A 25,289-nucleotide genomic window follows, 5' to 3' on the forward strand; every position below is an offset into this window, starting at 1 on the left:
ATATATATATATATACATACACACACACACACACAATTATTTTGTGGTGTTTTAATTACTTATTTACACAGTCCTATTAGATTGTATTTTCCTTGAGGCCAGGGTTCTTATATTTTCAGATTTGAATTTCTAATGACTAGTAATAGGGACTGACACATAGTAGGTGCTCAATAAATGCATCCTGAATGACAGAATAAATGAAATAAATGAAGTTCGCCACCTACAGGTTCTTGTTCCAGAAGGATGAGGCTCACCACAACAATGTTTATGTCACTTCCAATGGTCCCATCTTTAAATAGGCTGGAAACCTGTTGAAACAATTAAAAGAAAAGTAGAATAAAATGAACAGACTCTCAAAATTTCCTACACTGTGTAGAGGGAATCAATCAGACATATTTATAGGTATGTGGGCTTCAATTTCACCAAATACATGTATATGTGATACCAATTTCCTTAAAACTCAACTTTTTCTATTTTTCTTCCCAATAACATCATGGGGTTACGCAAAGGGAATTCTATGATTTTAGCTCCTCTGGAGAGCCAGAAAGATTGGGAGTCATGACAACGTCCCTTACCATGTTCATTACTGTGAGAATGTACGTGGTTACATTTCCTTTGCCGTGCTTATCCACCATTTTCTTGTCTGCTACCACTAGGGTTTCCACATTTAGGCCCTTTTGTGACTTTCCAGCTGATCGTCTGGGCCGCCCTGAGCTCCCGTATTCATCAAACCGGAGATAGGTGTCCTCTGTGGGAGGCTTGGGGGCGTCTGCAATGAACACAACAGCATTTGGAAGGGTATCAGTAGACAACATCTGGCTGAGATAGACTGAGAGAGAAACTGAAAGAAGGAGAGGAGAGAAACTAGGTAATCAACCCTTAACTAATCCACTGATAAGTGACATCTTCAGTGCCTGCCATCATGTTTTGTGCATAGTATGTAGTCGAGAAAGATTTATTCAATGGATGGATGGATGGATGGATGGATGGATGGATGGATGGACGGTTGGATGGATGGTTGGATGTGTGTATGGGTAGATAGATTTGATAACTCAAAAAATGCTTTAAAGAGCAAAAGAAAACAAGCTACAAGCAACAATTCTAGTTGGTACACCAGGTAAAGAAGTATCAATTTTGTGGAAGGAGTTTTTAAAACTAGAAAAGCTAATTTTATGTTAGTGTCCCCAAATTGTGGAAATGGACATACTTTGAATCTGAATTCATGATAACACTTTACATATTATTTTCTAAATAAAACGTAAGCTCCTGTAAAACACTGCCCATGCCTTATACTTATACTTTTGTTTTATCTACCACAAACTTTAATAGCACATGATAAGTGGTCAATAAAAACTCTTTGACCCTAATGTTGATTTAGTTATTGGGGTAACAGCATAGTTAGAGGTGGTATAAAAATTATATTAAACACTTTTTATAACCAACAAGGCATGGGCACCAATTTAACTGGGTGGATACGGCTACAGTCCTTAGGCAGACACCTGGAGATGCTTGTTGGGCCAGGCATGACCCCTTTAGTTAATGGATAATGACAAGCCCAAGGTTTTCTGGGGAAGGAGTGGGAGCAGCAGGGAAGGGGGCATTTGGAAAGGTCAAGACAGTAACAATAACTAGTATAGAAATAGCTCAATACTTTAGGGGTTGGTACAGCCATCACAGTGAAGTCAGCCCTGTACAGAGTGAAATTACAAGATCAAATCATTTACAGTTAGATTTAAAAACTCAGGCTGGTCACTTCTCAGCCTTGTGACTCAATCTCCATTCCCTCATCCATAAAAAAAGCATAATACCCATTAATAAGCTGTTCTAAGGATTAGCTTTGATATCCTATATCAAATACATATCATTACCACTATGAATATCATTACTGTTATTACTTATAGCTGAAGTATAACTTTTATAGATATATGCCAAATGGATGTTCTTTGAAGAGGATTATTTCAATAAACACGCACTTACAAACCTAAAAATAATTAAAAATGGTAGAAACATTATTTTTCATTATTATCCCTGATTAATATTTCAGTGATGCTGGTTCCTCTTCTCCATGGGTAAAATCATCATATGGCTGCACTATGCAATATGGTAGCCACTTGCCACGCATGGTTATTAAGCCATTAAAATGTGGTCAGTGCAATTGAGGAACTGAATTTTTAATTATATTTCATTTCAATTAATTTAAATTTAAAGACCAATACTTAATTCAGTTATTGAAAAAGCCTTTAAAGCATGTTTGGAACAACTTGAGTACATAAATCTCCTTTCTCAACCATAAATTTTACGAACTCTAAATACAGAGCAAGTATTCACAATGAAAATTTAGCATCTAATTGAAAAGTGCTGTAAGTGTGAAAGAAATTCTGGATTTTAGAAACTTGGTATGAAAAAATAATGTAAAATACCACATTAATAATTCATTATATTGATTACATGTTGAAATGATAATAGTTTGGATATTAAAATGTATTATTAAAATTAATTTCATTTTTTAATAGCTTTTTTTAATGTAGCTACTAGAAAACTTCAAATTCCTGCTAAAAATTTAATTCCATACGGGACTCATATTCCTATTGGACACTGTGGGTCTTAAAAATGTAGAAATTGTGTCTGGGCCACACATCATGTCCCAGGGTCCCTGTGCATCACCCTCACCTCTGCTCAGGTGCCTAGGTTCTTGTTTCATGGGAAGCTTCTTCACATCCTCAAAAGGAACACTCAACCACGCCTAGGAATTTACCTCTGATTTTCTTTCATCAGAAGTAAATGGATTGGAAGTCTGGGTACTTTTTTCAAGGGCACAACAGCACTCAAGAAAACCTGCAAGAACAGAACAAGAAAAAGTTTCCTTACATACATTTCTTGCGTCGTCCACAAAAATGCTGCTTTTGCAACCTTCGATGGTGATAATCTCTTTCTTGTCTCTGAGGCGCACGGGGAATGTGACTTGCGGGGTGACCAGGGTAATTCCGACTGGAGCTGGGGTAGATGTGATACCGCTGCACCTTCTCCTCTGCGGTCCTTTTGTAGAGTACATGAGGATGGTGGCCGGAGGGTGAGCTGTAGTTGTGTTCCTGGGCCAGCAGTTGAGGTAATGGCGAGATGAGGAATTCACTTTTTCCTGTCCTTATTAAACCTGACTAAAAAGCCAAACGCAAAGAAAACATTAATTATTTCATACATCTCTTTTATATGTATTAATTTTCAACAACTGTTTGCTGAATACTTCCTATGTGCAGGCACTGTGCTAACTGCTTGGCACGTATCATCTCATTTTATCTGCACAATTAGAAGTTGCTGCTATTATAACTCCCATTTTACAGATGAGAAATGTGAGACTAAGATAGTAAGTGGGAAAGCTAGAATTGGCGCCCAGGGCTCTCTGTCTTCAGGGGCAATGATCTTAACCATAGTTCTAGGGTGTCATCTTGATGGTTATGGCTAGAAGGGCTAAGCCAAGTGTCTTTTAGTCATCTAGAGCTGCTCTAACAGAAATACAAGTGGATGGTTTTAACGAAGAAAAGTTTATTTCCTCACAGTCAAAGTAGGCTAAAAGTCCAAATTTAGGGCGCCAGCTCCAGGGGAAGCCTTTTTCTCTCTGTTGGCCTTCCTCTCTTCAGTGTTCCCCTGGACTAGGAGCTTGTCTGTGCAGGGACCCTGGTCCAAAGGACGCACTCTGTTCCCAGCACTGCTTTCTTGACGCTATGAGGTCCCCTACTCTCTGCTTGCTTCTGTCTTTTATATCTCAAGAGATTGCCTCAGGACACAATCCAATCTTGTAGATTGAGTCCTACCTTACTAACACAACTGCCACCCATCCTCCCTCATTAACATCATAGGGGCAGGATTTACAACATACAGGAAAATCACACAGTACCAGGAATCATGGCCCAGCCAAAATGACACACACATTTTTGGGGGGATATAATTCAATCCATGACACCAAGCAACATCCTGAGTCCCTCTGTATCTGTGATGAGGCAGACACTGTGGTAAGCACTGGACAGAGAGTGAGGAATATAAAAACATCCCCATCATTTAGAAGCCAATAGTGTAGGCAGGTAAAAGTGAAGACATTCCATCAAATCAGCCATCGAAAACCCTATGGAGAATAGTTCTACTTCAGTACACATGGGGACTCCATGAGTCAGAATCTGCTTGATGGCAACTAGGTTGGGTTTTTGTGTTTTGTCTTGGAGGGGTGGTGCTAATCTCAAGTCCAAACCCCTTTTCCTGGCCCACAAACCCCAACATAATCTTCCCCTTCTCTTTACTTCCTCCACACCATCTTAAACAGGATGCTTCTTTGAATTCTTGAACCTAGTGAGCCCTTTGACACTTCAAGGTATTTGCCTACACTTTTTGTGCACCAGACAGTCTTATAGCTCAGTAATGAAGTCGCTCCTGAGGTTCACCCTTTAGCCAAAGATTAGACAGGCACATAAAACAAAACTAAAGTGGTACACCAGCCCAGGGACAAAGACTAGAAGGCAGGAAGGGACAGGAAAGCTGGTGACCGGGAACCCAAGGTCAAGTAGGGAGAGTGTCAACATGTTGTGGGATTGGTAACCAATATCACAAAACAATATGTGTACTAATTGTTTAATGAGAAGCTAGTTTGTTCTGTAAACCTTCATCTGAAGTATAATAAAACAAACAAACAAACAAACAAACAAAAAAAAACCTCTTTTTATATTTCCAGTGTGAAGCCGGGACCATTCTATGAAATACTTTATTTAAACCTCACAACTGCCCCGTGAGGAAAATCCCAGTTGGAAGCACAGATAAAATTCAATCCCCTACTCCCTGACCAGAGCCCTCTCATCTAAGCCCCTGCCTCCCCAGTATCCTCACTGCTTCCAAGCTCCATGCAGACAAAGAACACCATTTAGAGCCTCCAAAGGGCAGAGTGAACAGTTAAAGAGGGAGAAAATAGTGAATTATCCATTAAAGCCCTCCAGCCTAACTTCCTTACTGGGTTCAACTAATATCAAAGGCTTAAGCCACTTAAGTGCTTTAACTGGACTAACCGGTTTGGAAGCTTTCTCTTTTCTCTCTGTTTCATGAAAACTGTAGGCAACTCAAAGGCACAGGGAAAACTTCTATATTGAAAAAGCAATAAAAATAATTGTCATTCTATATTGGGACAAGGGCATTGGGCTCACACACACCCCTATCTTTCAGTTCAGAGTAACAAGGACAAAAATTTAGAATAAGTCTTTGCAACAAAACAAGAATTTCAGTGATAAATACGAAGGAAAAATATTATTTTATGGTTTAATTTGGTGGAGAGCATTGGAATCTAGCCAAATAAATACATTTCATAGTTCCAAAATGTAAGCCCAGTGCATCCAAAAGAAGCTATCACTTTATTTATTTGTAGATTGTGTGAAACATTTTGAGTTACAAAACACATGGCAATGTTCTGGCTAAACAGTGGTGAACAAGATAGATCTGTGGTCTCATGTGGCTTCTCCTCACATGGTGGAAGCAGGAATTAAACAAGTAAATATCACAAAGAGGAATGAAATATTCCTTTGTGTAGTATGCAGAAAAAGAATTAGATTTTATGAGAGACAATAACAGAAAGGGTAAGGAGATGGGGTAACTAATTTTAGAGTGGGTGTTCATAAAACGCCTTTGGGAGGGTGGGGATTTTCGCTGAAGGAGAAGCCCTTTCTCTGTTCATGCAGGGGAAGCCTTGATGGAACGAAGAGACGGACCACTCAGACCTAAAAAAACAAACCTGTTGCCATCGAGTCGATTCCAACTCAGACCTAAGGACGGAAAAAGCTAGTGAGGCCAGAGTGGAGAGCAAAGAGACCTAGTGGCCTGTTAAGAAGGGGATGAACCATTGCTGTGGCTTAGGTTGAGGCTTCCCCTAGGAGAGAGGTCAGGAAAGTCCTCAGGTGTACTGAGGGGTAGGTACAATAAACTGAATGATGGTGAATGAGCTGCCCCCAACTCTCCACCCAGGGGGACTGCTTTGCCTCCATAGACAAAGGAAGCCAAAGGTAAAGGGCTGGGCTGCGCCCCCTACTGGACTGTGTGTGCTGAAGGGCAGGCTCACAGTAACTCTTCTCACATTATTAGTATTGCCTCCATACTTTCCAATTTGAAAAATACAGAAACACAGTCATGTAATTTAGATTCTAAGTTTAAAAACTAAGTGGATACTAACCAAGAGTCAATATTCTATCTGGATCATATTTTATCACTTTATGTTTTAAAAGGAGAAGCCATATTCACTACCCGATTTAAAATTATCCCTCCACTTTCAAACAATCTCAAACCGGAGTTTATTTGCTTTATGTTCATCTGTTTTGAAGGAAACAAACATAAACTGTAACTGAATATAAATTGTATTTGTTGGCAGTTGTTTGCTTCCTATTTTAGATTTCAATGTCCAAAATAATTCTCAAAGGATTCACCTCAGGTATAAATTACACTTCATGAAATTCGCCTCATTTTTCCTTTAAAAAGCCTTCTCTATAGGTCATATTTCAATTCTAGCTTTAGAGTTAACAGAAAAGTGGAGACTAAATATTCCAGAAATATTTGATGAATTAAGTGCTAGTATGTATACACACCACCAGCTGTCTGTCAGTTTGTCCTACTGTGGGGACTTGCATGTTGCTACAATGCTGGAAGCTATGCCACTGGTATTTCAAATATAAGTAGGGCCACTCATGGTGGACAGGTTTCTGTGGAGCTGCCAGGCTAACATAGACTAGGAAGAAAGGTCTGGAGATCTACTTCTGAAAATTAGCCAATGAAAACCCTATGGATCACAACAGAATACTGTCCAATATAGTGCTGGAAGATGAGCCCCCTAGGTTGGAAGGCACTCAAAATACACGGTGGCCACAAAAATGCACTTGAGCATAGCAACAATCGTGAAGATGGCATAGGACTGGGCAATGTTTTGCTGTTGTACATGGGGTTGCCATGAGTCCCAGTCAACTCAATGGCAACTAACAATGTGTACACAGCTCATCTTTAATAGTTCAGGTGAACAGCCTCAAAAAACAATGAAAATCAGGAGGCCATAAGCTCCTTGAAGGCAAGGGCCATATCTTAAGTGACTTGTATCTCAGTACCTATACTTATCAAATAATAATAAACGAAAGACGTAATGGATTAATGATGTTTTCTGCAACCAAACCAGAACCTCAAATGGAAAAACACATGTCAATCTAAAAGAAGTGTCTTGAAATAATTTTTTTTTTTTAAAAAGAAGCCGGTGGGCAGTATCATTAATTATTTTATTTCTATGTTTAGGAGAGACTGGCTGACAGATACAACAAAGTGGCCCCCATTAGGCTGGCTGTAAAAATATCAACAAGGACATATATTGTGGTTAGCAACAATCAAATTATTTTTCACATTCTTACTTTTAACCTATATCCATAACTAAAAAAAAGAAAACTTCTGTTACTTCAGTAAAGATGTTACATCATTTAAAAAAATAATACTTACTTTGTCCAAACAATAACACTAAAAAGTAAATAACTGATTTGCTGCCTAACATGTATGAGGACATCTCAAAGGAGAAATTTCAGTCTATAATAACAGAAAAGCTTAAGAAAGTGAAGTCAATGTGAAACAGAAGTCTGTGGTCCAGGGGCTGGGAGAGGAGAGAAAGAAAGCATCAGATAAATGAAAGACTATAAAGAGGTAAAGAAAAGGCTGAGAAAGACTTTAATCAAGAAAAAGGCATCAATGTGAATTTATTTTAGGATTTTGTGAAGTAGCAACCAAAGTTATTAACAGAAATGAAATGACAGAAAGACAAAGAGTCAAAGGAAATCCTCAACATAAAAATGAAAGATTATAATGGTAAAAGTTAAGCATTAATGCTTGCTAGCTGGGCTCAAGTACTCTGAACTTCTGTTTGTTTTTCCATCTGTGAAATGGAAATAGTATTCCTAACTCGGGGTCTTTCAGTGATTAACAAAGTGTAATATTTATCATGCACTGTCAAGTGGTGAACTGTTCAGTAAACGTTAGCATAAAAAATAGTCACGGTAGCTTTTAAAAAGAAAATTGGGGACTTGGGAAGATATCACAAAATTGTTCACCAGGCCCTTCATGAGAGTAGACGGAACCATCTGGACCCATGAGAGCAGATAGAACCATCTGGACTACTGATCATGCTAGGGAGAAAACTCTAATGTTACTATACCTAGAGAGCAAAACAACCCTGATAACATCCTCAATTCTCTATAACATACAACATGCCCAGAGAGCAGACTAACACTGATAACATTCTCAATTTTCTATAACATACATGATTCTAAGAACTTAAACTAGAGTTTTGCCACATTGAAGTTTATTGGCAGCACGTGTAGAGATGGTTTAATAGACAACTGGACAGGCCCTTAAACATGGAGTATACTTTGAAAAGGAATGTGTATTCAGGATTCATGTTCCTGTCAAAGGAAAAATGTCTTACACTTTAGGGGAAAAACAAAAATGTATATTTCAACAAAGATCTGGCATTTTCCATCCACTCATTGATACCAATATTATTATCAATGGGATTCACAATAAACATATGATTTAAAAGGGGATTTATGTTTTCCAGATTCGTATACATTGATATATTTTAAAAAACTGTTAGCACACTCAATCCAAAAATAATCAGATATTGCCAATATTTCATAGTTGCTCACAGCCTGGTGAGAGAGGGACATAGAACTAATAAGAGTCACAACATGTTTTCAGTTCTGCAAGGGTTAGGTGCTCCTTCCATCCCTCTGATACTCAGCTCCCTGATCTGTAAAATGAAAATAATAATAGCACCTCCCTTAGAGAACTGTCAGAGAATTATACGAGCTAACTTCTAAAGCACTAAGAACAGTGTTTGGCACACACAAAACACCTGATACATGCTTATTGTTGTTCTAATTATTATATTTGATTATTTGAGGAAACAAAGGAAAGAGATTGAGAAAGGAAAGAGAAGTCAGGTCTTTTACTAATGGTGTTTTTAATTAGACCTAAAATTCTAGAAAGCGGCATATGTGTTCTTTCAGTTTATTGAGAAAAATAATCAGAGCGCTAAACTAGGCTACAAGACTTGAAAAGAGACAATTCATGAAATTCTTGCAAATGTAATAAAAGATATTTCAGGATAGGAGGAGGCACCAACATGGCGCTGTAGACAGAAACACCATGTCATCCCTCTGCAGCAAAGACCTGAAAAACTAAGTAAAACAGATACAATCTGGGAACCCTAAGCATCAAATGAAGGGATAAAGAACTTGATCAAGCACTGAATGGAAGAAGAAACTGACAGAGAACAGAGAGCAAGGAGAGCTATGGAGTGGAGGTCCCCTGCCAGCTAACGTAGCACGGCTTCACCATCTTGGAGTACAGCCAGCAATGACCCCTGACAGGGAGTATCAGAAGGCAACTTCATGGAGCTCCCAACAGGAGACAGAGTACTCAGTAACCAGAGATACGTGCTTTCCCACCCCTCACCCTTCTCCCCTGTGCTGCCTCTGCAGCTCTCCAGTGGGCCACAGCTGCAAAAAAATGAAACAGGACCCATACCTCACACCATACACAAAAACTAATTCAAAATGGATCAAAGACATAAATATAATACCAAAAACTATAAAGATCATGGAAGAAAAAATAAGGTCAACATTAGGGGCCCTAATACATGACATAAATAGTATATAAACCATAACTATCAATACACAAACACCAGATGATATGCTAGAACACTGGGATCTTCTAAAAATTAAACACTTATGCTCATCAAAAGACTTCACCAAAAGAGTGAAAAGAGAACCTACAGACTGGGGAAAAAATTTTGACTATGATATATTCAACAAAGGTCTAATATCTAAAATCTATAGGAAAATCCAACACCTTTACCACAAAAAGACAAATAATCCAATTAAAAATGGGCAAAGGATATGAACAGGCACTTCACCAAAGAAGACATTCAGGCAGTAACAGACACTTGAGGAAATGCTCGCGACCACTAGCCATTAGAGAAATGTAAATCAAAACTACAATGAGATATCATCTCACTCCAACATTACCGGCACAAATCGAAAAAACAGAAAATAATAAATGTTGGAGAGGATAAGAGGCAATTGGAACTCTTATGCATTGCTGGTGGGAGTGCAAAATGGTACAACCATTTTTGAAAATGATATGGTGCTTACTTAGAAAGCTAGAAATAGAAATACCATATGATCCAGCAATCCCACTCCTAGGTATATATCCTAGAGAAATAAGAGATGTCACACCAGTAGACATATGCACACCCACGTTCCTTGCAGCATTATTCACAATAGCAAAAAATGGAAACAACCTAGATGCCCATCAACAGATAAACTATGGTACACACACACAATGGACTAGTATGCAATGATAAAGAACAATGATGAATCTGTGAAACATCTCACAATATGGATGAATCTGGAGGGCATTATGCTGAGTAAAATAAGTCAATCGCAAAAGGACAAATACTATATGAGACCGACCACGATTATAAAAATACATGAAAATGTTGCCACACAGAAAGAAATAATCTTTGATGGTTAAGAAGGAAGAGAGGATTTAGGAGGGAAAAACACTAACTAGACAATAGATAAGTGGTAAATTTGGTGAAGGGTAAGACACTACACAATACTGGGGAAGTCAGCACAACTTGACCAAGGCAAAGTCACAGCTTCATAGACACATTCAAATTCCCAGAGGGACCGAGTTACTGGGCTGAGGGTTGGGGATCATAGTCTTGGAGGACATCTAGATCAACTGGCATAATAACATCATTTATAAGGAAAATGTTCTACATCTTACTTTTGTAAGTAGTGTCTGGAGTCTTAAAAGCTTATGAGCGGCCATCTAAGATACATCTACTGGTTCCACCTCGTCTGGAGCAAAGGAGAATGAAGACAACCAAAGACACAAGGTAAAGATTAGTCTAAAGGACTAATAGACAACAACTACCACAGCCTCTACCAGACTGAGTCCAGCACAACTAGATGGTGCCTAGCTACCACCACCACCTGTTCCAACAGTGATTACAATAGAGGGTTCCAGACAGAAAGGGAGAAAAATGTAGAACAAAATTCAAGCTTGAAAAAAGACCAGACTTACTGGTCTGACAGAGACTGGAGAAACCTCGAGAGTATGGCCCCCAGGCACTCTTTTAACTCAGTATGAAGTCACTCCTGAAGTTCATCCTTCAGCCAAAGATTAGACAGGCCTATAAAACAAATAATAACACACATAGTTAAACCACGTACATAAGACTAAATGGGCATGCTAGCCCAAAACAAAGACAAGAAAGCAGAAAGGGACACGAAAACTGGACAAATGGAAATGGGTAACCCGGAGTAGAGAGTGGGAGAGTGTTGACACATCGCAGGGTTGGTAACCAATGTCACAAAACAATTTGTATATTAATTGTTTAATAAGAAACTAATTTTCTCTGTAAACTGTCACCTAAAGCACATACACATACACACAAAAAGATATTTGAGGACAGAGGAGATACCATGAATTCTTCTACCTTGAAGAGTTATAATTTTTTCTTTGTTTTTGGTGGGGGGTGAGAAAGAAAGGTGGCAGGTAGAAAAGAAATCGCTAGACGGACATCAATGGCTGCTCCTCTTATTTGCCCTTTCTTGGGCCCACTAACTTCACAACTATAATGTTCATGGGCTCAAATGTTTAATCCAGCCTTCGTCCATTCTGAAGACCCTGTCTCTCATCCTCCTGCCCCTAGTGAAAAGAGGAAGCACTGCTCTTTTCAGTTTGGTTAGCATCATGGGGAGAGGGATGCTTTCAATTGGTTTTAAAGAATAAATGGAGATTTTAGGGAGGCGGCGCCAAGATGGCAGAGTAGTCAGACACTTCCTGTGGTCCCTCTTACAACAAAGACCCCAAAAAACAAGTGAATCAATTATATATGACAATCTAGGAGCCCTGAACATCAAAGGCAAAGTTGAGGAATCAGACTGAGTGGCAGGGGAGGCAGAGACGATTTGGAAGCAGCAAGGAGTTGAGGGGCCTGACCCGGTGGGAGCCGGTACCCTTCAAGCCAGATGGGCTGGCGTGTGTGGTGAGGCAAGCAGTGGCACTCGGGAGGTGTTTTCCACATTGGGAGAGACTAAGTGGCAGAGAATCGGTTCGGGCCTCCAGAGCCAGTGAAAGGTGGTGCTCAATCAGCAAAAGATAAATCCATGCCTCTGACCTACTGCACAGATCAAAAAATATCCCCTTTGGGATAAACCTCTCTCCAATTTACCTGCCCCCTCCCCACTCTGCACTGGGTCCCAGGTCAGCTTCAGTAACTGCCGAGTTCCCTGGGCCAGAAGTAGGACCCGTCACACACCCTGAGTCATTCTTCCGGCCTTGGAGAGGGAACAAATTAACAAACAGGAAAAAATAATTTGCCAGTTCCCTTAAGCCAGGAACTCAGGGTACACGCAGCTCTTTTGCCTAGGCATAGGCATAAGGGGTCCATGGATTTTGAATGACTTTCACCCCTGTGTAGACCTGTATGGGCACATTTCAACAGCATAGGCCCTCATTACCACAGAACAACAGGGTATATACCCGAAGCCTAACTTCAACTGTATCAGGTATATGGTGCAGTGGCAGATTTGTGACATTTGACACTGCTCTGCCCATTCAGCAGGGTCCTCATCTACCCACATCTGGGGCCTAAGGACTGGTGGCTCCACACATGCCATCTAACCACCCACGACAGGGGTCCAAAAATAAGTAGTGCCTACCAGTCCTTACAGCCAACAGCATTGGGTGCCCATAGTCTGACAGCAAAACCCACCCACCTATGCACTCTAGGGAACAGGGACATGCTTTCCTCCCAGACACTCAGGGGAAGCCACAGCCCCCTGCCTTGCTCAGCATGTGACCCCCTACTATAGCCAGATACCTGCGCCTACTCCAATCACCCCTGCCCGTCTAGGACTGTAGATGAGAGCCTGCACCACACACTTGGTGACCAACTACCTGGGCACCTGTGCTGAATTCATACAAGAAAAGTAAACGGACTCCTGGGCTCACATACCTAGTAACAGATCAAACCACCTGCTGACAAGACGTTAGAGCTTCAAAGGTGCCAATAATCAAACTAGCTCACACGAGCAGCCTATTTGGGCATATCAAAACAAAACAAAACAAGAAGCCAGGACACAGTAAGTAAACATGAAATAAATATAATAACTTATTGATGGCTAGTAGACAATACTCAATATCAAATCACATAAAGAGGCAGACCATGATGGCTTCAGCAAGCTCCCAAAACAATCAAGAAATTTTCCGGAGGAAGAGAATTTCTTGGAATTACCGGGGATAGAATACAAGAGATTAACACACAGAACTCTTCGAGAGATCGGGAAGGAGATCATTCAAAACACAGACCAAGCCAAGGAACACACAGACAAAGCAACAAAGGAACTTAAGAAAGTTATACAAGAGCATAATGACAAATTTAACAGTCTGCAAGAATCCATACAGAGACAGCAATCAGAAATCCAGAAGATTAACAATAAAATTTCAGAATTAGACAACAGAAAGTCATAGGAGCAGAATTGAGGCAATGGAAGTCAGAATTAGTGAGATTGAAGATAAAGCACTTGACACCAACTTATTTGTGGACAAATCAGATAAAAGAATTTTAAAAAAATGAAGAAACCCTAATAATTATGTGAGACTCTATCAGAAGGATTAGCCTATGAGTGACTGGAGTACCAGAACAGGGGTGGATAACAGAAAATAGAGAAAATTGTTGAAGATTTGTTAGCAGAAAACTTCCCTGATACCATGAAAGATGAGAAGATATCTAACCAAGATGCCCATCGAACCTCACATAAGGTAGATCCCTAAAGAAAGTCACCAACACATGTTATAATCAAACTTACCAAAACCAAAGATAAAATTTTAAGAGCAGCTAGGGATAAATGAAAAGTCATCTACAAAAGAGAGTCAAGAAGACTAAGCTTGGACTACTCAGCAGAAACCATGCAGGCAACAAGGCAATGGGATGACATACATAAAGCCTTGAAGGAAAAAACTGCCAGCCAAGAATTATATATCCAGCAAAACTGTCCCTCAGATATGATGGCAAAATTAGGGCATTTCCAGATAAACAGACGTTTAGGGAATTTGCAAAAATCAAACCAAAATTACAAGGAATACTAAAGGGAGTCCTCTGGTTAGAAAATCAATAACATCATATAACAACCTAAGACTAGAACACAGGACAGAGCAACCAGATATCAACCCAGATAGGGAAGTCACAAAAATAAATAAAAGCAAAAACACTGAAAATAGGGAAACAGAGATGTCAATATGTAAAAGATGACAACATTACAACAAAAGAGAGGGACTAAAAATGTAGTCATAGATCGTTCATATGGAGAGAAAGTCAAGGTGATACAAAGAAATAGAAGAGTGGTTTAAACTTAGAAAAATGGGTAAATATTAAGGTAACCACAAAGGGAACTAACAATCCTACAAGTCAAAATAAAAAACAAGAAAAACATAAAGACTCAGCAAATACAAAATCAATAACAATGAAAAAGATGAAAAGAAAATAAAGAAAAATGACTCGGCACAGAAAATTAAGGGGAACAAAGAAACTGTCAACAACACACAAAAAAAGACATCAAAATGACAGCACTAAACTCATACCTATCAATAATTACACTGAATGTAAATGGACTAAAGCACCGATAAAGAGACAGAGAGTGGCAGAATGGATTAAAAAACATGATCCAGCTATACGCTGCCTACAAGAGACACATCTTAGACTTAAAGACACAAACAAACTAAAACTCAAAGGATGAAAAAAATATATTAAGCATACAACACTCAAAAAAGAGCAGGAGTGGCAATATTAATCTCTGACAAAATAAACTTTAAAGTAAAATCCACCACAAAGGATAATGAAGGACACTATATAATGATTAAAGGGTCAATACACCAGGAGGACGTAACCATAATAAATATTTATGCACCCAACGACAGGGCTTCAAAATACATAAAACAAACTCTAATAGCATTGAAAAGAGAAATAGACAGCTCAACAGTAATAGTAGGAGATTTCAACACACCTCTTTCGATGAAGGACAGAACATCCAGAGAGAAGCTCAATAAAGACACGGAAAATCTAAATGCCACAATCAACCATCTTGATCTCACAAACATATACTGAAAACTCCACCCAACAGCAGCCAAGTATACTTCCTTTCCCAATGCACGTGGAACATTCTCCAGAACAGACCACATATTAGGCCATAAAGCAAGCCTTAACAGAGTCCAAAGCATCAAAATATTACAAATATCTTTTCTGACCATAAAGCCATAAAAGTAGAAATCGATGACAGAAAAAGCAAGGAAAAAATCCGACACGTGGAAACTGAACAATACCTTGCTTAAAAACTATTGGGTTATAGAAGAAATTAAGGATGGAATAAAGAAATTCGCAGAATCAAATGAGAATGAAAAAACATCCTACCAGAACATTTGAGACTCAGTGCTCAGAAGTCAGTTTATAGCAATAAATGCACACATCTAAAAAGAAGAAAGGGCCAAAATAAAGACATTAACCCTACAACTCAAACAAGTAGATCAGAGCAGCAAAAGAAGCCCTGGGGTGCCAGAAGAAAGGAAATAATAAGAATTAGAGCAGAATTAAATGAAATAGAGGGTAGAAAAACAATTCAAAGAGTTAACAAGACCAAAAGCTGGCTCTTTGAAAAGATCAACAACATTGTTAAATCACTGGCCAAACTGCAAAAGAAAAATAGGAGAGGAAGCACATAACCCGTATAAGAAATGAGATGAGTGATATCACAACAGACCCAACTGAAAGTAAAAGAATCATAACAGAATACTATGAAAAATTGTACTTTAACAAATGTGAAAACCTAGAGGAAATGGACAAATTTGTAGAAACTCACTACCTACCTAAACTAACACAAACAGAAATAGAACAACTAAATAAACCTATAACAAAAGAAGAGATTGAAAAGGTAATTTAAAAACTCCCAACAAAAAAAACCTCTGGTCGTGACGGGTTCACTGGAGAATTCTACCAAACTTTCAGAGAAGACTTAACACCACTACTACTAAAGATATTTCAGAGCATAGAAAAGGATGGAATACTCCCAAACTCATTCTATGAAGTCAACATAACCCTTATACCAAAACCAGGTAAAGACACCAAAAAAAGAAAATTACAGACCAATATCCCTCATGAACATAGATGCAAAAATCCTCAACAAAATTCTAGCCAATAGATGGTAACTTTGGTGAAGCAAAAGACAGTACGCAATATTGGGGAAGCCAGCACAACTTGTACAAGGCAAGATTATGGAAGCTCCATAGACACATCTAAACTCCCTGAAGGACCCAACTGCTGGGCTGAGGGCTGTGAGGACCTTGGTCTCGGGGAACATCTAGCTCAATTTGCATAAGAAGAAAATGTTCTACATTCTACCTTGGTGAGTAGCATCTGGGGTCTTAAAAGCCTGCAAGCAGCCATCTAAGATACTCCACCAGTCTCACCCTTCAGGAGCAAGGGAGAATGAATAAAATAAGATATAAGGAAAAGATTAGTCCAAAGGACTAATGGACCACAACTACCACGGCCTCCAGCAGACTGAGTCCAGTACAACTAGATGGTGTCCAGCTACCACCACTGACTGCTCTGACCTGGAGCACAACAGAGGGTCCCAGACAGAGCTGGAGAAAAATGTAGAACAAAATTCTAGCTCACAAAAAAAGATCAGACTTACTGGCTTGACAGAGACTGGAGAAAACCCAAGAGTATGGCCCCCGGACACACTTTTAGCTCAGTAATGAAGCCACTCCTGAAGTTCACCCTTCAGCCAAAGATTAGATAAGCCCATAAAACAAAATGAAACTAATGGGGCACACTAGCCCAGGGACAAGGACTAGAAAGCAGGAGGGGACAGGAAAGCTGGTAATAGGGAACCCAAGGTCGAGAAGGGAGAGTGTTGACATGTCATGGGGTTGTTAATCAATGTCACAAAAAAAATGTGTACTGTTTAATGAGAAACTATTTTTTCTGTAAACCTTCATCTAAAGTACAATAAAAAAAAATTTAAAAAAAATTCTTGCCAATAGAATTCAACAACATATGAAAAAATAATTCACTATGACCAAGTGGGATTAATACCAGGTATGCAGGGATGGTTCAACATTAGAAAAACAATCAATGTAATCTATCACATAAATAAAACAAAAGACAGGAACCATTTGATCTTATCAATTGATGCAGAAAAGGCATTTGACAAAGTCCAACACCTATTCATGAAAAAAAACTCTCAGCAAAATTGGACTAGAAGGGAAATTCCTCAACATAATTAAGGGCATTCATACAAAGTCAACAGCCAACATCATCCTAAATGGAGAGAGTCTGAAAGCATTCCCCTCGAGAATGGGAACCAGACAAGAATGCCCTTTATCACCACCATTATTCAACTTTGTGCTGGAGTTCCTAGCCAGAGAAATTAATCTAGAAAAAGAAATAAAGGGCAACCAGATTGGTAAGGAAGAAGTAAAAGTATCCCTATTTGCAGATGATATGATCTTATATACAGAAAACCCCAAGGAATCCACAAGAAAACTACTAGAACTCACAGAAGATTTCAGCAAAGTATCAGGATACAAGATAAACATACAAAAATCAGTTAGATTCCTTTATGCCAACAAAGAGAACCTCGAAGAGGAAATCATCAAATCAATACCATTTACAATAGCTCCCAAGAAGATAAAATACTTAGGAATAAATCTAACCAGACATGTAAAAGACCTATACAATGAAAACTACAAGACACTACTGTAAGAAACCGAAAGAGACCTGCATAAGTTGAAAAAAATACCTTGTTCATGGATAGGAAGACTCAACATTGTGAAAATGTCAATTCTACCCAAAGCGATCTACAGATACAATACAATCCAAATTCCAACGGCATTATTTAAGGAGGTGGAGAAACAAATCACCAACCTCATATGGAAGGGGAAGAGGCTCTGGATGAGTAAAGCATTACTGAAGAAGAACAACAAAGTGAGAGGATTCACACTACCTGATTTTAGAATCTATTTCTCTGCCAAGATAGTCAAAACAGTCTGGTACTGGTACAGCAACAGAGGCATAGACCAATGGAACAGAATTGAGAATCCAGACATAAATTCATCCACCTATGAGCAGCTGATATTTGACAAAGGCCCAAAGTCTGTTAATTGGGGAAAAGACAGTCTCTTTAACAAATGGTGCTGGTATAACTGGATATCCATCTGCCAAAATATGAAACAAGACCCATACCTCACACCATGCCAAAAACTAACTCAAAATGGATGAAAGGCCTAAATATAAAATCTAAAACGATAAAGATCATGGAAGAAAAAATAGGGACAAAGCTAGGGGCCCTAATACATGGCATATCCAGAATACAAACCATAAGTAACAATGCACAAACACCAGAAGAGAAACTAGATAACTGGGAGCTCCTAAAAATGAAACACTTATGCTCATCAACAAACTTCATGAAAAGAGTCAGAAGACAACCTACAGACTGGGAAAATATTTTTGGCTACGACAAATCCGATCAGCATCTAATCTCTAAAATCTACAAGATATTGCAAAACCTCAACAGCAAAAAGACAAATACCCAATTAAAAAATGGGCAAATGCTATGAACAGGCACTTCTCCAAAGAAGACATTCAGGTGGCTAACAGGCACATGAGGAAATGCTCACGATCATTAGCCATCAGAGAAATGCAAATCTAAACTACAATGAGATACCATCTCACCCCAACAAGGCTAGCATTAATCCAAAAAAGACAAAATAATAAATGTTGGAGAGGCTGTGGAGAGACTGGAACACTTATACACTGCTGGTGGGAATGTAAAATGGTACAACCACTTTGGAAACTGATTTGGTGCTTCCTTAGAAAATTAGAAATAGAAGTACCATATGATCCAGAAATCCCACTCCTTGGAATACATCCTAGAGAAATAAGAGCCATCGCACGAATAAATATATGCATTCCCATGTTCATTGCAGCACTGTTCACAACAGCTAAAAGATGGAAACAACCTAGGTGCCCATCAACAGATGAACAGATAAACAAATTATGGTATATTCACACAATGGAATACTTCACAATGATAAAGAACAACAATGAAGCTGTGAAACATCTTATAACATGGAGGACTCTGGAAGACATTATGCTGATTGAATTTAGTCAGCCGCCAAAGTACAAGTATTGTATATAAGAACTCAAGAAAAGGTTTAAACATGGAACAAAACATTCTTTGATGGTTACAAGGGTGGGGAGGGAGGGAGAAGGGTATTCACTAACTGGATAGTAGAGAAGAATTATCTTAGGTGAAGGGAAGGACAGCACACACTGCAGAGGAAGTCAGCACAACTGGACTAAACCAAAGCTAAGAAGTTTCCTGAATACAATCAAACACTTCAAGGGACAGAGTGGCAGGGACAGGGGTCTGGAGACCATGGTTTCTGGGGACATATAGGTCAATTGGCATAACAAAATTTAGTAAGAAAAGGTTCTGCATCCCACTTTGGTGAGTGGCGTCTGGGGTCTTAAAAGCTAGTGAGCGGCCATCTACGATGTATCAATTGGTCCCTATCCACCTGGAGTAAAGAGAATGAAGAACACCAAAGACACAAGTGAAGTATTAGTCCAAGAGACAGAAAGGGTCAAATAAACCAGAGACTGCATCAGCCTGAGACCAGAAAAACTAGATGGTGCCCGGCTACCACCAAGGACCACCCTGACAGGGAACACAACAGAGAGTCCCCGATGGAGTAAGAGAAAAAAGTGGGGTGCAGAACCCAAATTCTAGTAAAAAGACCAGGCTTAATGGTCTGACTGAGACTGGAGGGACCCTGGAAGACATGGCATGCAGACTCTGTAGTTAGTCCAAAGCTAAAACCATTCCCGAGGCCAACTCTTCAGACAAAGATTAGACTGGACTGTGGGACATAAAGTGATACTCGTGAAGAGTGTGCTTCTTAGCTCAAGTAGATACATGACACTAAATGGGCAGCTCCTGTCTGGAGGTGAGATGAGAAGGCAGAGACGGTCAGGAGCTGGTTGAAAGGACACGGGAAATCCGAGATGGAAAGGAGGAGCGTGCTGTCACATTATAGGGAGAGCAACTAGGGTCACATAACAATGTGTGTATACATTTTTGTAGGAGGAACTAACTTAAATTGTAAACTTTCACTTAAAGCACAATAAAAATAAAAGAATAAATGGAGAGTTGTTGCTGGGACAGAGGGACATGTACTTTCTGGAGAAGATGGCAGAATGGACCATGACCATGGACTAGAGTTCTCAAGTTACACCCTGGCTGTTTGCTTACATGGGACAGGTAACAATCCACCTTTCCAAGTGCACACCTAAGCAGATGGCTCAAGGCCATTCAATAAGTGCTCACTGAACTCTTCTTTGTCTGTGGTACATACAGCTGCACAGCTGGACAAAGGTGATTTATCCAGGTGTCTCCTGACCTCAGGTAGGCAGGTAGAGTCTCCAAGCACTTTCAGGCTCTATGTCTTCCTAGTCACACTGATGATGGTGGACTAGAATAAAAGGTCCAAAAATCCTGCTGCAGAAGTCCTTAGAAATGTCTGACTTTCTTCTCTTCCCTAGTTCGGAATGTTCAGCTATTTCTTTAAATAATCCAATAGGCTTAAAATGAATTATCCTTTTCTTTTGCTTACATTAACCAAATTTGGCTCTGATGTTTGCAACCAAAACAATGATAACTAGCATGGCTTTGACCGTGTGTAACGGCTTCTGCTACTGACACAAAGATGAATAGACTCAGTCTCTTTCTTCAAAGCACATAAACTGTAACCGTCTGTGCTGGTATAAAATATGCCAATCTAACAGCTTTTAATAGATTATTAATAACATATTGATGAAATGTATTTATTTATTTAGCTATCAGACAATTTTTTTTAATCTGATGTAAACAGTTACTGAATTCAACAGCCCAAATCCCATCAGACCAGAATACAGTGGTTCACAACTCAACATTGGTTTGGGAGGTATAAGCAGATTGTATCCAAGTTTACCTTATGTCCATTCTCAGAAGAGCATACACCGCTAAGAAATTCTTAATTTTTTAAGCAAAGTATTAATATCAAAAGGACATGTCTACCCATTTTATGTATTGTAGAAATTTTAATGTTAATTTAAAAATTAAATACATAAAATATTCATAAACATAAATTTTTATAAGCAGTCAAAACCTATGTTTCAATATTTATAAATTAATCCAAGTGGTTAAATCACAATAATAGATGTTGGAGAGTATCTCTCCTTCTCCCTCTCCCCACCTTCCTTTTCCACCCCACCTGGAAGAATAGTGCAGTGTTTTCTATGTACCAGGTACTGTGCAAAGCATTGTATCTGCAAAATCTCAACTGCCTCTCACAGTAGTTCTATTAAGCTCTTTATATCTCAGGCCTGTTTGAATGCACAGTCTTCTCTTACTCTTAGACATATATCCTATTAAATTCAGGAAAGGTTCTAGAGAGAATTTGGTGTTTTTGGGGAGTGGGGGGAGGGGAGCACACAGCCCAGATACCTGAACACAGTGGTCTGACTCTTTAAGAATAAATCACTCCTGGGCTGGCATAATATAATTCCTAGCCTACTGTCAACTACCTTTCACTGCCACTTCAGATGGACCAGTAGGACAGAGAGACCCACAAACTCAGGTCTTTCTCAGAAATGAAGGCTGAGGTCAAGTGGTATTATTATCAGAGGGTCATCCTTTTGGTTTCCCCTCTCAATTTTCACACCAGAAGAGTAAGTTCAAAGGTATCACTGAGAAAGCTTCTCCATAGATCCAGAAATAACTGGCTCTGTTATTCTCTGGAATGTGGATTTCCTGGTCATTATTATTCTAATTCAGATTCACCCTGCCATGCTCTTGTCTTCTCACTTCGAGTGTACTGTAAGTATTCTCAGGGCAGAGGTGGGCCTACTTTCCTTTGCAATAGCCATGCCATGTCCTGTATGTCATAGGTATTCTACTCATCTTTGGGAAAGATATACACAAAATAATAAGGAATAAAAACAAATCTTCTTGGCCCACGAGACAGCCAAATATACCCTGACAATCAACAAGGGTGACAGATATCAAAGTTGCATGACACTTACAACTAGTTTAGTCACGAAGACTTTCTCCCCGAGGAAGACTAAGGAAGGAACCATTTGACAGTGGCCGCCCTTGTGCCATAGAACCCTCTTCTCTCTATCCTTTTCTTAAAAGTCAGAGCATTCAAAGGAAGCTGAAGAATATCATTTGGGAAATACATGACTTCCATAATGGCTGTTGGTTAATTGTTAATGACAAATGAGATAGCTAGTATGCCTGGATTTAATGGAAATCAGACTTTCTATGAATATCACATGGGACCATGGGACCAGACTTTCTCACTGGATCATCCCAGACCTTGGTACTATGTCTGCTAACAGTCCTCTTGTGGGATGAGATGGTCATAACTCATATCTGTCTAAGTCGTGTGTTTTTTAACATGAATTTCAGCACCCAAATTTGTGCTCACAACCTCCAATTTCCCTTTTCTCCAAATGACATCCTACTGAATGCTACACTATGTGGTTAAGAATGCTGACAAATTTCAACACACAATTTATGTCTTGAGCACTAATTCTGTCCTTCCCTGTGTCCATTCCAGTTCAGCCATTTATTATCTAAGGCCTAGAACGAACGAGTCATCTCCTATCTCATCTCCCTGTTGGTAATCTCTACCCTCCCTTACTCCAGAGTTATTTTTCTAAAGCATTGCTTTGAACAGGTCATGTTCAGGCTCTATTATTACAAGATGAATGCTGGACCTAGAAATACAGCTTTTAAGCCGATTTGCAGTCCAGTCCAGTCCAAGCCCATCCTCCGATTGCCTCTCCACTCGTTTCCTACTCTCTCCCTCTTTTTTGCTGCACTCCAGTTATGATAGCTTTGTGGCTTCTAGAAATAGGGCAGCCAGCTCCCATCTCAGGATCTTTGCATTTGCTGCTCCCTGTGCTTAAAATAAGGAGCCCTGGTGGTGCAGTGGTTAAGCACTTGGCTGCTAACTGGAAGGTTAGTGGTTCAAACCCACCACTCACTCCAAGGGAGAAAGATGTGGCTGTCTACTTCCATAAAGATTACAGCCTTGGAAATCCTATGGGGATTTCCTGTCCTATAGGGTTGCCATGAGTCGGGTTTGGCTCTTGGTGCTTAGAATGCTCCTTCCCCAGATAACTCACTTCCTCCCTTCCTTTAGGATTTTGCCCAAAGGTCATCCCTTCAAAAAGGCATTTTTCAACCACTCTGTTGAAACAAAGCAAACCTGGTCATTCTCCACCTCTATCAGCTTTTTTTTTTTTTTTTTCTGTCTATGCTTTATCATTACTTGATGGCCCATTGTGTAGCTGTTTGCTTATATTTATTGTCTGCTGCTCCTATTATCTCCAAGAAGACTGGGACTTGTGTCTATCTTGTTCACTTTCATATTCACAGTGTCTATTTCATTGTCTGACACATGGTAGGTATCCCATAAATATTTGTGGAATTAATTAATGAACTACAAATAAGGCCACATGCTTGGTGCTAAAGGAGACATAAAAACAAGATATTGATGCCTGCATGTGAGGAACCCCTCTACTACAGGAGACAGACATAGAACCAATCAATCAGAGACATTCTAGCCCTTCCATAACCCATCATTCTGATTTACTTGCCCTTCCCCTGGTCTTCCATATCATTGCACATAGCTTTATTATAGCGCTTATCACAAGGGGCTATTATTCTCTCATTTCTCTTTCTCTCCCTATAATGTAAAGCCCTATGAAGTAGAGATAATGTTGTACTAGACTTTGTGCCCTTGGAGCCCAGATGACATTGGCATGACACTCAAATCATGCCAAATGAATGAGGGCATGTACAGAATTCTGTGACGTACAAAGTCGGGGAAGACCACCTATGAGGATAACATTCAAACTCTTGTACAGTGAGGAACAGTTCAAGGTTTTGAAAAGAAAAGCCATCAGAAGAGATGTAGGTTTTAGAAAATTCCAGCTGGCATCCAAGTTGTAGGGAGTCTCTGTCTCCTATAGCAGCAAAGGACCTACTAATTTGACACTTTATATTCTGCCTGGCATAATTGTGAGATATGTTAAAAATCTGGACAAGAATGGAAAATTGTATAGCAACCACACATTACCTAACATTCCAACATTGCATTTACCAATTCTTCTTAGTATGCATCTTTGCTTCAGCTTTCTTTTTTAAAGAACCTAAATGTTACAGCTATAGGTATTCAAGTACTGAACTCTTGATATCCAAACTCTCAATATCCAAATCAACACAGATAAATAATTTTATATAAGGTTAGTATCCCTTGGTACTAGAACTCTAACTCCTTGCTATTTGAAAATCAGTAATCAGTAGATTATTATTATCTCTTGCTATTTAAATTCTCACTATTCAAACTTATTTGGTTTCTGAATTTGAATAGTAAGGAATTCATATAGTTGATTCTCAATACATGTTTGCTGAATATAATGATTTCCTAAAAAAGAATAGTTGACATAGGTCCTGTAACTCAGATGGAGGTTCATAAATAGTGCCTGCTATATTTGCAAGACAGCGGAGCAATCATTTTTGGAATAAAGGATGCTCCTCCATTTCCAAAGGCTGCTGCCTGCTGATGTGCTCCATCAGGAAGACATATGTTTTTACTTGTTTCTGTAGTGATGATGGGTTATGTCAAGCTCTCCACTCCACCCTGCCTGGCCACCCTTGGAACTGACAGCATTTGTTTGTTAAACATACAGCTGGAGCTGGAAGCCATGCCAGTAACCAGCTGTGAGAGATACGATGCAACGTAGCATCAACCCATTGGGTAGCTGCACAGAGAACTGAATGATTGACTGGACTTCCCATGCTCTCCTAGAGGTGGTGTGGAATAACTGAGATGAAGGCCATCTTGGAAACTGCTGGTCCCGATTTTCCTCAGTTGTGTATCTTCTTTTGTCCCACATGCTCTCCCCACCCCCTGCCCCTCACCTTAAGGTAAAACCAAGGAAAATAATCACAGGATTATGGTATGTTAGCAACTGTGTAGTTCATCCCCTATTTTACAAAGGAAAGAAACGGGATCCAGGGAGAACAAAGAAAATGTCCAGTCTCACAACTAAT

The 25,289-nt window shown here is 39.4% G+C and overlaps 1 protein-coding gene across 1 annotated transcript in view; it reads right to left on the bottom strand.

Moving 5' to 3' along the window:
- The window catches only part of ADAMTS18 (ADAM metallopeptidase with thrombospondin type 1 motif 18), a 152,669-nt gene that overhangs the window by 80,809 nt on the left and 46,571 nt on the right, over positions 1–25,289 (bottom strand). The window contains exons 4-6 of the mRNA XM_004377704.1: positions 2,873–3,155; positions 576–769; positions 225–308 (exon numbers count right to left, since the gene is read on the bottom strand). Coding sequence (XP_004377761.1) covers positions 225–308; positions 576–769; positions 2,873–3,155 — 561 coding nt within the window. The remainder of the gene's footprint in view (positions 1–224; positions 309–575; positions 770–2,872; positions 3,156–25,289) is intronic.

This window comes from Trichechus manatus, unplaced genomic scaffold (assembly GCF_000243295.1).
Source record: "Trichechus manatus latirostris isolate Lorelei unplaced genomic scaffold, TriManLat1.0 scaffold00053, whole genome shotgun sequence".
Taxonomy (NCBI): Eukaryota; Metazoa; Chordata; class Mammalia; order Sirenia; family Trichechidae; genus Trichechus; species Trichechus manatus.